General features: G+C 44.0%; 1 protein-coding gene across 1 annotated transcript; it reads left to right on the forward strand.

Annotated features, from left to right (window-relative positions):
* Positions 1 to 1592: 1592 nt before the first annotated feature.
* Positions 1593 to 13953, forward strand: LOC138759498 (inward rectifier potassium channel 2). The gene is made up of 2 exons (XM_069930024.1): positions 1593 to 1737; positions 9486 to 13953. Exon 2 carries the CDS (start codon positions 9693 to 9695, stop codon positions 10971 to 10973), a length of 1281 nt encoding a protein of 426 aa, XP_069786125.1. The 5' UTR covers positions 1593 to 1737; positions 9486 to 9692; the 3' UTR covers positions 10974 to 13953.
* Positions 13954 to 14837: the final 884 nt, after the last annotated feature.

The raw sequence follows: 14837 nt of genomic DNA on the forward strand, positions 1-14837 counted from the left end.
ACTTGAACTCTATTTGGATACCAGTGCTACATCAGGGATCGGGGTAAAAATGTAATCTGACTTTCCATTAGATTTGTAAACATTTTATGAGAAATTCACCCATTGCCACTTATGTTTTCCGATGTGTACACACACACTAATACACACCCCTGACACACACACCTTCTCTCGCACGAGCACACCCCTCTCTTTCTCACACACACAAAACAGACCCAAATTTACACGCACACAATCACACACACACTCACTCAAACACACATTCACAATCTAACACACGCGCACACATTAACACACAAACAGACACACTCGCATGCACACATACACTCACGCAAACTTACACACACACTCGCACATACAAACTTGCTCTCACCTCACGGATAAATAGTTCCATAAATATTGGACCAATTGCTGTAAGTACAGGATTGTTAATATCTGATTTTTAATCTCCCCAACAGATCCTTTATTTTATTGTATATAAAGAACTAGTAAACACCTTGTGCTAAGACGAAGGAAAACCCCACTAGAAAGCACCCAACTAATTGTCTCATTCCCTTTCAGTAGCTTTTTTATGTCTCCAATTCTCATTCAACCATACTCCCAGTGTGAATGGCAGTCCTGTCACTTTTTACATAGAACAACGTTAACAATTAAAATACTTTTAAAAATTTGACAGCTTGACTTTTGTCAAACGAAGCAGAACATTCAATTTATGACAGTCACCTCGGGAATAACTTTAAGAACGAGTATGATGGGCTGGAAGAACAATCCAGGAGTTTTTTTTTGTGTGTGTAGCTACGAGCATATTATTCTAGTCTGCTGCCAGATATTAGAATTGATTATACATTCAAGTTTCGATAGCGCTTGGCCTGCATTCATATTCTTATAGTATCAATTAAAAAAAATGAAAGTTTCACTCCCAAAATTAAAGAGTTGATGTTTAATATCAGTGGCCACGAAGAAGATCATGTAAATGCGAGGAGTTATTGTTGAAGGTTTGGTTGGGGGGGGGGGGGGGGGAAGGTGCAACCAGACCTAGTGCAAAGATCCACAATAAACGGCAGATGCTGTAATCTGGTGCCAAAAGGGGCATCTGTGATGGTTGGCATTTCGGGTCAGTCCCGCCTGATTCACTCGCAGCCCGAGTTTCTTTTTGTTTTGTCCAGAGAGGGACTGGCACTGGTCATTGCATCTGATCGTCACGTTAACAGATGATTTTCGCATGAGAAAGTTTGGATTTCCCCAGCAAGTGTAAAGAGGTGTTCCTATGAACTTCAAGCATCTGGGCAGAATGATTATATTGTGTAATGGTTACATGGAAGTCGGTTGTATTTCATATCCTCCGCGACTGTAACCAGACTGTAACAACTCGTTCCCGCAATGGTCAATTTCACACAGATGAGATGGACGCGAGTAGAACGCCGAGGGCGGGAAACCTTGCGGAGGGTCACCAAGGATTGGTGCGTTCCCCCGTCAGTCAATCCGACCGTCCGTCGATTGGTAGGAAGGTGTGTTAGGGGCGGGGTTTTTGTCCCAGCCGGCGCGCTTTATATCTTTGTGGGAGAACCGAGTCGTGTCAGAATCCGATGAGAGAGAGAGAGAGCAACAGATCAGGAGTTCTTTTTATTACATGTATCAAATGAGTGCGCGTAACCTCAACAAAGTTGCCGCTGACTCCGATCTAGTACAGGTCCGGCCGCTGGATTTCCAATTAAACACTCGCTCCAGAACATTGAACAGGTAACCAGAGCTCAGCTTCAGTCTTGACTTCGACCAGGTCACCGATAATGTGCGGGTGCCTCCAGCTTGCGTTAAAATAACAGCCTCTTGCTCACCCCACGCAAGTGGAGCAGGTTTGGGGGGGAGGGGGGGGGGATTCAGGCAAGGAGGGCGCGCAATGCCGTGACATTTTTAGTGGATGCGCCTGCCTTTTCTGCTTGGAGCGAGAGGGAGGGGTAGTCGCGTAAAATGCCCAAAGAACCCCCTTATTTGGTGCGTGCTTCGGGAGGGGGGAGGTGGGAGAAGGCAGCACCCCGATGAGCGACTGCGTGGTTGCATCAGTTTGAAACACTTAAAAGACTGCGGGTTGGTTTCATTGTGGCGTGATCGCCAAAATAACCGAGGGCTCTGCTGGATTGAATTCAAAGATGCAGAACTTGTTGCTTCTGAGGCTTCCGTGGCTTGGAGTTGGCTCTCCATTTCATTTCATGTTTCAATTGCCCTGTTGTCAATTTCTTTTCCCATCAGGAAGGCTTGTCACCCTTGCTCCCTCGCTTCCCCCCCTCCCCCCCCCCCCCTCGCTTCCCCCCCTCCCCCCCCCCGCTCGCTTCCCCCCCTCCCACCCCCCTCGCTTCCCCCCCTCCCCCCCCGGTCCCTTCTCTCTCAGCTCAGGGCATGTTGAAGGTATCCGAACTTGGCCTTTTGGCCTCTGTCTGCCTTCAGACGCGCGCACAATTGGCAGCCGAAATAGGAAGTCCAGGAGATTGGAGGGCGTTAATTGCAAACTCTTATTTGGAAATTGACAACAGAATGGGAGTGGAAGTCTGTCCCGCGGCTGAAATATTTTCGTGCAACCGGTCGGGTTCCGTCGAGGTCTCTTTTTTTTCTAGACTCTCTTCACATGTGCAGAGATTATGGGAGACAGGATTTGGTAGCATGGGTGGAGGTGGCTGGCGGAGAGGTGGAGGTGGCTGGCGCAGAGGTGGAGGTGGCTGGCGCAGAGGTGGAGGTGGCTGGCGCAGAGGTGGAGGTGGCTGGCGGAGAGGTGGAGGTGGCTGGCGCAGAGGTGGAGGTGGCTGGCGCAGAGGTGGAGGTGGCTGGCGGAGAGGTGGAGGTGGCTGGCGCAGAGGTGGAGGTGGCTGGCGCAGAGGTGGAGGTGGCTGGCGCAGAGGTGGAGGTGGCTGGCACAGAGGTGGAGGAGAAAGGGAAAAGGGGGGGGGTGCAGTGCTCCGAAAAAAAAATCAAAGCTGTCAATCCAAGCCGCAAGCCCGAGGGGTGTAGAGGGGAGGGGGTTCTGCTCAGCTTTGATGGTTTCTGGGTTAAAATGCCGGAGCAAACCCATCTCAGACAGTTCAGATGCCTGTCGGAGTGAGGGGGGGGGTTGGGGGTTAAATAAAAACTACTGCTGCAGGTACCCGCAGCATTTGGAGGAGAAGTTAACACTGGGCGGTTAGCGATGAGTCACCGTGCGTAACCACAAAACCCGTTCGGCAAACCGCGCACACCTCAAGGCCCGGCCGTACACCTGCCGGGATGAAGCCCTCTGTCTCCCCTGCGTTCAACCCCCCACCCCGTTCTCCTTCATTCCATCTCGTCCCCTCCATTCTCTCCCTTTCCTTCTTACTGCCACATTCTCAAGCTTTTCCCTCTGCTCCCCCCCCCCCTCCCCACAGCGGAAATGCACTCCTGCCTCGAACCCTTTCCCGTTCTTGAAATACTTTCTGCGTCCACGTCTCCAACGCACTCCTGACGACCAACCTGCCTCTCAATGAGACTCGCTGCTCCCTGTCTAACACCCCCTCCCCTATCCAGATATCACACTCTATTTCCACCTTCCCCGAAGAGCCCTGCACTGTTCTCCGATCTGCACTACCTGTCTTACCCCTTCCTCTAATCCCCAACTCACACACTCTGCTACTTGCTTCCCCCCTTGTCTATAATCCCCTTTCACCCCCCCCCCCACCCCGTCGAAGTGCATCACCTTCTAACACGCCACTTGAGAACTGATTCATCCTTCCCTCCCCTCTCCCGTAACTTTCCCCTCCTCGGTCCCTCGAGTCATGGTCACGGGTTCCCCGGTTCCCAAGTGCAATGGGTTGCTCGCTGAGCGCCAAGTGCAGCCGGCGATGTCCTGTCTCCTCCCCCCCCCCCCCCCCCCCAAATGCCGGCGAGTCAGGTCACAGGAACTTTGGGGGAGGAGGAGGGAAGGGGTCATGCACCGGGTGCTAACACAAGGTTTAAATTTGCAAAAGCAGGACCTCAGATAGGGTGAAAGTGGCAGAGCCCCACTCTCGCCGCTCTCCAGGCGGAGAATTGTAACTTACCGTGGGCGCTGGAGCCCATCATCGGCCGAAAGAAACAAACAGACCCCGAACTCGACAGGAATCAGAAAACGGCAGTGAATTACATTGATGAGGGGTGGCGAGATATTTCATAATTTGGAGCCAGGGCATGATTATGGGTGAGGCGGCTCCAAGAGACGGGTCTTCAAGCCCTGCACTTGGGACAAGGCGCCAGCCGCACCGCAGTGGTCTCCACTCCAGGCAGGATTTGCCTGCGTTCGCTCCTTCAGTTCCTTGACTCCGCTCCCTCGGAGGTTTGCTGTGTGATCACTGCCGCACCAGAGAGCAGCGCCAGCTGGTGAACATGCCGATGGGAGATAATAACAGGGCTCGGTCCATGCCCCCCACCCCCCCTGGGGAGGAAGCGAATAACGAGGAGGAAAGCGTGGGGTCAGGACCAGAATTGAACCTGTCACGAAGTTCGTTGGTTTTGCATCACGGTGCAAACGTTTAGACAAACCCCACTTACAAAATAGGTCAAGCTCAAGGAAAAAGGATTAAATAAGGCAGTGTCTGGGGTTCATTGATCAGTCAGGAATCTGGTGGCTTCTGTCCTTGCGCCGCTGAGTGCTCGACTTCTGACCTCTTTCCCGATAGTGGCCTGGGTGGGGGTGGTGGTCTTTGAGGATCGGGGGCTGCTCACGAGTCGAGAACCTGGGTGAACTGATATTACAATAGCGGCGCCAGGATTTCCCTGCCCAGCGTTGCACCGCTGGGTTAGCATTGATGATGGGGAGTTCACTGGATCCTCCACAGACGCTGCGCGACCCGACGGGTATTTCAGACATTTGATTTCTTGAATTTGGACGGGCCGAAAGTCAGTATGTTAACTTGGAGAGAGTACATGTATTGGGAACTCACCCCCTCCCCCCCCCCCCAAAAAAAAAACAGCGTAGTGAGGCAGCAAGCAGGCCAGAAAGGAGGAGGGGCGATGAAGGAGGGGGTAAGACGGTCCTCACACCCATTGCATCCTCCTTGATTCTATGGCAATATTCATACCCACTGTCAGGCAGGTGCACCCTCGACCACCTGTGACAAGGCGCCAATCCAGAGTTCATCAGCACAGGATATGCCTCGTTTGTAAGATCAGATGAGTCAGATCCGTCCTTTGCTAGGACTTAAATGCAAATATTCTGGAATGTTCAGGGTTCTGGAGGACTTTCCACAGTGCTGTGACCCGCCAAACCCGACGGGAGGGTGTTGTGCATTGCAATTTCAACCAGAGGGCTTGTGGCTCAGGCGGCGGGGCTATTCTGCGTGTGCGTTGATGGTTCAGTGCGGCAAGCGCGCTATATACAGAAGTGTTGGGTGACCTGCTGAGTTTCTCCAGTGTTGCACTGCAATGACAGCGTCTCCAGACGCCCTTTGTTAAACGGAATCAGCCGTGTACAGAGTATTATAATCAGAAGGGCGCAGGAATCCTTTAAATGAAGAGACGTAAAATTGGTGGATTAAAGACGTTGCTCTGTGTAAACGAAACTTCGCTCATGCTCGCCCTTTAATTTCACTCTTCATCTGAATCCCTGTCCTGGTTTTACTCTTTTTCTTTTACTCCGGCCTTACTTTTCCATCTACTCCCCAATCCAATCTACTTAGCGTTTCTTTATATGCCGCATAAGCAAAACTCGAAAGTGGGGGAAAGGACATTGGCTATAAGAAACCAGTAATATCCAGGCTGAGTGGAATCTATGAAGCTGGGTTCACTTCTCGCGCCCATCTCCTATTTCCCGAAAGGAGAGGTCACCGGCGAGCAGAGATTTTTTTAAAATTTATTCGGGGATGAAAGGTGCAGGTGAACTTAGTTGTCCTCAGTGGGTTCATTTACCATCCACAATGCACTGTGACCGAGTTCTTCATTGAAATCATTCGGCTGGTTAAATTAATCATCTCCACAGGCACCAAGCATTCTTAGATGGTTTCCCATCCAAGTCTGACCAGGTTGAGCAGGTTGCTCACAGGGAACTTAAGAAAATTCATTGCTCAGCTCTGCAATAACAATGGAAGAGAATTCTACAACTTAAAAGAAATTACTCATATTTTTGAAAAAGATTGTGGAGATTTGGATAGATCAGAGGTGTAAAATGCACCTTTTCTGTACATAAAAATCATCTAAACTTGTATAGGATGAATATTTAGGGCCAGTTGGTGGTAAGAAGTGGGGATAAGGTGTAGCTGACTAAACCAGTGGTTCGCCACCTTTTTCTTTCCACTCACATACCATTTTAAGTATTCCATATGCCATAGGTGCTCTGTGATTAGTAAGGGATTGCCTAAGGTAGTACATGGGTTGAAAGAAAAAGGTTTGAAAGCCACTGTTCTAATCGTACCTAATTAACTCACTATCCGCACGGTTTCATAACTCCAAAGGAAATGGGCCAATGACAATTTTTCTCGAGCCAAATATTTCAGTAACAATTGGGTCCAGAGCAGCGATTCTCAACCTTCCCACTCACACACCACCTTAAGTAATTCCTTACTCATCACAGAGCACCCGATGGCCTAGGGGTTACTTCAAGTGGCATGTGAGTGGAAAGAAAGAAGTTGAGAACCACTGGACTGAACCTGCAGAAGGAGCAAGAAAAATAACATTCAAGGCAAATTGACAAATTCCAATTAATGCTTAGTACATCTGAAGGCGAATACGGACACATTCTGAATGTCAAACTAGCTCAGGAGAAGTTGACACAGAGGTGAGATCAATAATGATGTAGAAAGGAAAGAAAATCAGAGCTGCATTGTTGAAGCTGTCGAAGAGAATTATCTCCCCATGAGTTCTGAATTCATTCCAGGCACTAAAGCACAAAGGAAGTTTCCAAAGTTTTGGATGAAGTGCAAAGAAACATAGGTGGCAGACTCAGGTGTCAGAGAACTGAATTATGGAGAAAATAATGATAAAAGAAACCTGAGTCTTCAACTTTGACAGACATTTTAAAAATGTATATGAGCCTAAATGGAAAAAAGGATTCTGTTGGACTTGTTTCAAGTTAAACAATAGGGCTTTGGATGCAGCTTGATGTAAGAACGGTTAAAGAAAGTTCAGGACCAATGTCAGGAAGCAAAGGTAATATAGTCAGAAAAACTGAATTGTGTTTATGTAGCAGTTTTCCTGAGGTTTTGATGTTCCAATGCATTTAATAGGCAATGAAATATTTGGAAACATAATTCCTCTTTTAACATGTGAAATGTACGTAACACAAGGAAAATAAAAATAGAAACAAAACCAAAAATTGCAGGAAACACTCAGTAGGTCTGGCAGCAACTATGGAAAGAGAAAGAGATAACATTTCAGGTTGAAGACTTTTCTCATCATGTTTCTCTTTTCACAGACAATGTCTGTTTCCAGCATTTTCTGGTTTGGTTGCAGTTTCTTTTTTTTATAATTTTCACATTCTGATTAAATCATAACATCTAATCCATCTCATGGGGTGTACTTTTTGATACTGACATCCTTTCTGGATGTGAAGGCATCTTCTCTCTTCACCTTAGAAGGATGTGGGCAGATAAGACACCTCAAAGAATCGCCCAAATTTGCGCAATCGCGGAGCCAGTCAAAAGTAAAGCTGTTGTGACTAATCCCACTCAGCGGCAATGTAGGTTGTAGTACAGCCAGTGCTCATCCAAGCACTTCATAAACTTTGAGTGCTTCTGCCTCCATCACTCTTTCAAGCAGTATGTCCAGGCCTGCGACGGTCAGGGCAAGAAACAATTTCCTCAGCTTCCCTCTAGCTCTTTCAACTTTTATATTAAATGCATAACCCCAATGCTAAGAAAATAGCCTTTTCTTAATCACGCTCTCCAGGCTGTCATAATTTTATGTTCCCTCAATAACTATGCCCTTAACCAATGGAAACAACTCCAGTATATCCAATTTTTCCTCATAATTAAATGCTCCAGTCCTGTCAGCATCCTCTAGCACCTCCATTGAACCTTCTTGGGAATATTGATAAGAATCGTCACATCAGCCCGTCTGATGCTGAGCAGTTCCTCACTAGTACTGTGCAGAATTATTAATTTGTATTGTTTCTTTTCAACCTTCTGACTCAGAGAGGAATGAGCTGGTGATATGAATGGCAGATCATATCAGACTGCATTAGGACATGTTCACTCCAAAACTTTTTTTAAATAATTGGAACCATTTAAGGTGAATTCTTTACAGAAAGTTTCTAATCTATGTCAATACATACCTATTTATCCAAGCAGCAGTTTTGCTATCATATTCAGATCAATATAAACTCTCTTTTCATGCAGGACTTGCACCTCAGTGTGAGGAGGTTTATGGTCACTTCAGTGTTTAATTAAAAAACTTACAGTCACCCACTTCCTCAGAGTTAACCCAAATGGAGATAAGACTGGGGGAAAAAGAAAGTCAGTGAAAGTAACGAGAGAGTCTGTTTTGAAACTTCAACATCATTATCAGTTCCAGGCACGCTTTCAAACATATCTGGCTTAATGTTGTGAAATCTAAAATTAGTTTCATTACTGTGTTTCACTGGTATTCTTTCATTGTGGCTAGGAGTTGTTTGGCAATTGCACAGTAAGCTATATACATACGACTTTTTTAACAATCTGGTGTGTTAAACACTATTTCTTTTCCTAAAATACTCCTGTCAGTTGTGAGCAGTGTCTTCTACAGAAAATACATGTTTTATAATCTATGGGGAGCTGTTGAACATGTTGATTTTCTGTGCCAAAAGACGGAACTATTTTTAAATTGGTGGCTTGTACGTCTTTGATAAGGAAAGAGACGAGAAGGCGCAAGACAGTATTGCTTGCATCTAAGCTTAAACTTACTTTAAATTCATCCAAGATAAAACAGAAGTGCCAGGGTGAAGCACATTGAGAAATTGCACCATTTCAGCAAGTGGGCTACAGCTGGTCTGATATAATTTCTTACAGGTAATCCATTCAATTAGTTTTATGCCCCAATGTTGAAAACGCTGCCCGCATCCATTGCTATTTACCTACTGGATTGTGCTCAACTTAAATGGATCGCGTAGACTCAATGCAACTTATGTCCCAGCTTAACAGCACTTCAAATATCGAGGTTGATCTTACGCGCATCTCAGCATTGCCAAAGTTGACCAACTCCCACATCCAGTTTAAATTCCATACGGAATATTTTGGAGGTCAAAGAACGTAACATAAATTAAATTTTTCATCATGAATGGAAGAGATTCAGACAAGAATTTTTATGTATGTGAGAAATGTAGTGTTTTGACACTCAGGATTGGGACCTGTTCTCTTTTAGCTGGAGATTAATCTGCAGTGGTTAATTATTCCTATTTGAGGCTGGAGTGGCTTCCACACATATTTTTTTATGTAATCTTAACGTGCATTATGTTTTCTATAAATGACCAAGATTGTTTAAAATATTGCTTGCATGAGGATTTTTATTTGAGAGTAAATTTGATTTTGCTTCGTTAACAGATCACTCTCTAATGAGTTTTAAGTAAGTACAAGTACTTGGATAGCCCTCTTCATTCAAGACTGCTTGGTGGAACGAAGGTTACCAGCGGGAGTTACTTTCCCTGACGTGGTGGTGGTTGCATCCAAAACTGTTTCTTCAAAGGTTGTTCCAAAAAAATTTCAAGACTGTATCCCAAAGTAGAAACGCAACAGACCCAGGCGTTGGCAATGGGCAGCGTGCGTGCCAACCGCTATAGCATAGTATCGTCAGAAGAGGATGGCATGAAACTGGCTACCATGGCCATTGCCAACGGCTACGGGAATGGCAAAGTGCACACCAGGCAGCAATGCCGGAGCAGATTTGTGAAGAAAGATGGCCATTGCAATGTTCAGTTTGTAAACATGAGCGAGAAGGGGCAGCGCTACTTGTCGGACATCTTCACGACGTGCGTGGACATTCGCTGGAGGTGGATGCTGGTCATCTTTTGCTTGTCGTTCATCTTGTCCTGGCTGTTGTTTGGTTGCATGTTTTGGCTTATTGCACTGATGCACGGTGACCTGGATAACAGTCACAAAGGAGGGCATAAGCCATGCGTTTCTGAGGTCAAAAGCTTCACTGCTGCTTTTTTATTCTCCATCGAGACGCAGACCACAATTGGGTATGGCTTTCGTTGCGTGACAGAAGAGTGCCCCATAGCGGTGTTCGTCGTGGTCTTTCAATCCATCGTGGGCTGCGTCATCGATGCTTTTATCATTGGTGCTGTCATGGCAAAGATGGCCAAACCGAAAAAGAGGAATGAAACTCTGATCTTCAGTGACCAGGCCGTGATTGCTATGAGAGACGGAAAGCTCTGCTTAATGTGGCGAGTTGGGAACCTGCGCAAGAGTCACCTGGTGGAGGCTCATGTCCGAGCCCAGCAGCTGAAATCGAGAATAACTCCAGAGGGCGAATACATACCTTTGCATCAAGTAGACGTCAACGTGGGCTTTGGCAGCGGAATAGATAGAATCTTTCTGGTGTCCCCCATTACAATAGTACATGAAATTGATGAAGAAAGTCCCTTTTATGACTTGAGTAAGCCGGATTTGGACAATGCAGACTTTGAAATTGTTGTGATTCTGGAAGGAATGGTAGAAGCTACTGCAATGACTACCCAGTGTCGCAGCTCGTATCTTGCCAGTGAGATTATTTGGGGTCATCGATTTGAGCCAGTGCTCTTTGAGGAGAAAAACTACTACAAAGTTGACTATTCTCGTTTTCATAAAACCTATGAGGTGCCCAATACACCTCTCTGTAGTGCCAAGGACCTGGCTGAAAAGAAGTATATTCTCTCCACACCCAATACATTTTGCTATGAAAATGAGGTGGCTCTCATGAACAAGGATGATGAGGGGGTTGAGAGTCGGGTGCCAGAGAGCCCGAGCACAGAGACTCAAACTAACACGGACCATAATCAGGCCACTGTTCCACTAGAACCTCGGCCACTGAGACGGGAATCTGAAATTTAACACCTAAAGTATCTCTTACTTTTCGAAAAGAGTACCTGTCACATTATGTTGAGTGTGGCCGGAGTAGCCAGCCAGGAAGTGTACTGTTGAAGTTAGGCTTGGCTCAAAAAAAGCAGCTTCAGCTTTTGGGTTTGTCCTTCAGCAGAAAATGTGGTTCTTTCAAGCAAAGCACTAACAATACTTCCTGATGCAACATGAAGGCACATAATACTGTATGCTGTGGCATACACAAACCGTATTGCAAAACTTGAACTTCCAGGAAAGACTGGGTGGATAGCATTATCTAAAGATGGCTTTCAATGGCATCTTGTAAACCTAAGAGACTTTCATCTGCTCTAAATGGTTTAACTAAATACCTGAAAGAACAGTGAGCAACTATACATAGACAAAGGTCTTGCTGTTAATAAGTGAAACTGCTGTTTAAGCAATATTTATTTGGAGGATTACTTTTATTATATTACGAAAGAAAAAATGTCAGTATTTATGATTCCTGTGTTTTTTGTTTGAGTATCATCAATCAGAAAGTGGTATGCTTTTTTTTCCCACTAGTTCCTTGAAATTTAGTTTCCAGAGAATGGGCTAACTTGGTTCTCATTTGTAGTGACCTGTTACAAATAATTTAATTGCTACGGTCAGTCCAAAGTACATGGTTCCATAACTAACGTGACAGAATTTCAGCATATGGAGGTAGATTTGGGTATTGTTCACACACGGCAGCTGAGAAGGCTATAAATCTTGAAGTCTCTTTGAACTGTCTACAAAAGACAGGTTCACCATCCCAGTATCTCAAATGCTGAGATGCCATGTTCCCTCAAGCAAAATGCAGGAAATTTCAGCTTCCAAGACTGATACTTAAACATAATCTTTCAGTTGAAGAAATTACAATCCTCCACCTTAATTTTCTATCCAACTGAATGCCATGGACTAGAAACACACCTGAGCCACATGCCTGGCTTTCTGGCGAGGTTCTGCAGCGGCAAACTTGCTCAAGCTTAAATAGAAGCAGGTCTCCCAGTGAGCATGCTCTTATGGTACTTGCACTCAGAACCTTGGAGACTCTGTGGCTTATCTGATCTTTCCAGCTGGTAAAAAGGCTGAAGGGAAGTGGGAGCAAAGGTGAGGGTATATTTAGATGGTTGAATATTTTTTTTGTTTCCCCTTTATTGGCCACCACTAATTTCACCGGCAGTGTCTCAAGTCACTCTCCCTACATTCCAAGACTGGTTCATCAGAGAAAGAATTTTTTTTCAGCTGTGTCAGCATATCTGGACCAACCTCCCAAGTCTTCACAGACCAGTTACCTATTCTCCAATGGGTATTCCCTGCAATAGATCCATCAGATAAGCTAATGCATCTCCAACAAACATTTCAGTAGGATTCACTAAATTAACACTTAAGGCCAGCTCTTAATAATTAGGAGGCTCACTGGACTTTCTGGTATTAACTCTTTGAAGATCATTTGCTTTGAAACATGTACAATTTTAAAAGTAAGTTTTTAAGATTGTGCAATTTTAAGCTGAACATTGAGGGTAAGAGAACATTTCTCTTTTTAAATTACTGGTATTCTTTGGAAAGAAACAAGGTAGATAAAGTCAGCCTCAGGCTGAGTTTCTGATGAAGGGTTACTGACAAAGCCAGAGCAGAGATTAAAGTGGGGTCAGCACTTTTTCCAACCACAAGATGTCTTCTTGTGTAAGTACAGATTAGTTGATGAAAAGGCTCTTGGAGGACTTGAAATCACTTGTGTAGGGAGGTGGCAACATTCACTGCACTACAAATGATGGCTGATCCTGTGGAAGAGAGAACAGAAAGTAACCGGGCCAATAGCTTGGAGCAAATATGGACCGGAGTGGGAGCTGGGATGGATGTGGGAATTGGGAGGGTTTGAGTGAAGTAAGTCGTACAAACTTACAAAGTGACTGATTAGTTAAGTACAGAGAGAAAATGCGCACAAAGCAACTCGAAGATGGACGCCAGTCAGTATATTCAATTAAAAAAAAATGCAAAAATACTGCACATGCTGCTAAAACTGGTTCCTTAGTATGGAATTTCAACCAAAGAGTATTTAAACCAGCAAATAAAGCAAGGGGAGAAGAGCAGGTCACCAAGGAACTGGCTTACATCACTTTGGATTCGCCCTGCTAAATGCTGCCATTTCACTGTAAAGATTTTAGCACATTTAAAAATATATATGAAAAATATAAAAAAAAATTTCTTGAACACTTCAGGTCTCAATCACCTGATTCGAATATTTATCAGGAAAATAAGGAAAACAGCATTTGTACAAAAAAAATTCTTGCAAAATATATATAGTTTTTAAAAAAAATGTACAGTTTATAAAAGTTTAACAAATATTTTCATATTTAAAGCCAAATGTAAATAGATTCAAAGTAAGATGCCACAAGAGGATTAAAACTGGCAGTTCAGTACTTGTATCAACCGGTAAAACCTAGTTGCTGCAGGTTAGCGCAGGTTACTTGATTTTAACATTGTTCAAGCTTAGTACGGTTTGGAACAACTATGAACGTTCATTATTTATTATTTAAGCACGTCATGAAATTAAAACTCATAGACTATCTTAAAGGCATTTAAAATAAAAAAAAATAACTGGTTAGAATTTGGAAAGCTGCAAACTTGTCAGAAGATGACAAGTTAGTTTAACTCTCATGCACTCTTTGTACGAGATATTTCTATTAAAGGCCTTCCGACAAGGCGTGTTGGGATTACAACATTGTGAAGTACTGTAAAAGTTTATAATGTATAGCTGCTCTCGACCATTTAAATTATTTAGTGCTGCATGGTGGTCTCCTCTCAGCCAGTAAGATTTATTGTCTTATGAACTCCATAGCTTTCCCTCAGAACACTTGCAGCTTGAACAAGCTAAGTTTTGGATGATGATCTTGATTTTATTGTCCCATTTTTGCAACCTTTTTTTATTGATGTCTTCCTACTGTATGTACTGCACAGATCCACCATTTGTACAGATTTTTTTTTAATAAAATGTATGTCTTATTTTATGGTTGAAATAAATTTTTTTTGTGAAATATAAACATGACTGATTTTCTGAATATACCATGCATGTTTCACCATCAGGTCAAACTCCATCCTTGGTCATTCCTGTAGATCACACATCCCTATCTTATTCTCCTTGGCAGGTGTCCCAAACTGAATCCAGATTTATTGTTACCTTGGAGATTTATCTGAACTGAGATGAGATTTGGACCTTCGACTGAGGTGAATAATGCCAGTAACACAGCCTAACTCCACCGGTTCCTCAGATCATTCACTCCATTATTATCTCCAAAATTAACTCTTTCAACTCTTATTCAATGGGAGAGAAATAGAGCTTATATTTCAGGTAGAAGTGCTTTCACGAAAACCAGTTCATTTGGCATTTTAAAGCTAGCTTGTTTTCCTAATTTCCTTGTTCTGATGAAGGGTCTTACATTTGAAACATTAACTCTGTTTCTTTTTCCACAGATACAGTGAGTGTTTTTAGCATTTTCAGCTTCTTGCTTTTGATTTTCAATCCCTTATTTTATTTTTCCTAACCTCAGCGTCACCTGTTGACTGTGGACTAACTGGCACAATGTCATGGTCACATATTCTATGATTGTTGACCCACACTGGTTTCTGGGGTTAGGCAAGACTTGATATTAAAATTCTCATTCTTGTTTTAAAACCACTTCTCCATCTCTGGAATTACCTCCAGGTCTACAATTCTCCCAAGATTCATTTATTGTTATATAATAAAAAAAAAAACCCAGAGCAATATTACATGGAATTTGCTTTAGACTGCCAATCTTTCTCATATTTAATTACTACATCATCTGCAATTATAATTAAAAAAATATCTTCCTTGAA

Source organism: Narcine bancroftii, chromosome 3, assembly GCF_036971445.1.
Source record: "Narcine bancroftii isolate sNarBan1 chromosome 3, sNarBan1.hap1, whole genome shotgun sequence".
NCBI lineage: Eukaryota > Metazoa > Chordata > Chondrichthyes > Torpediniformes > Narcinidae > Narcine > Narcine bancroftii.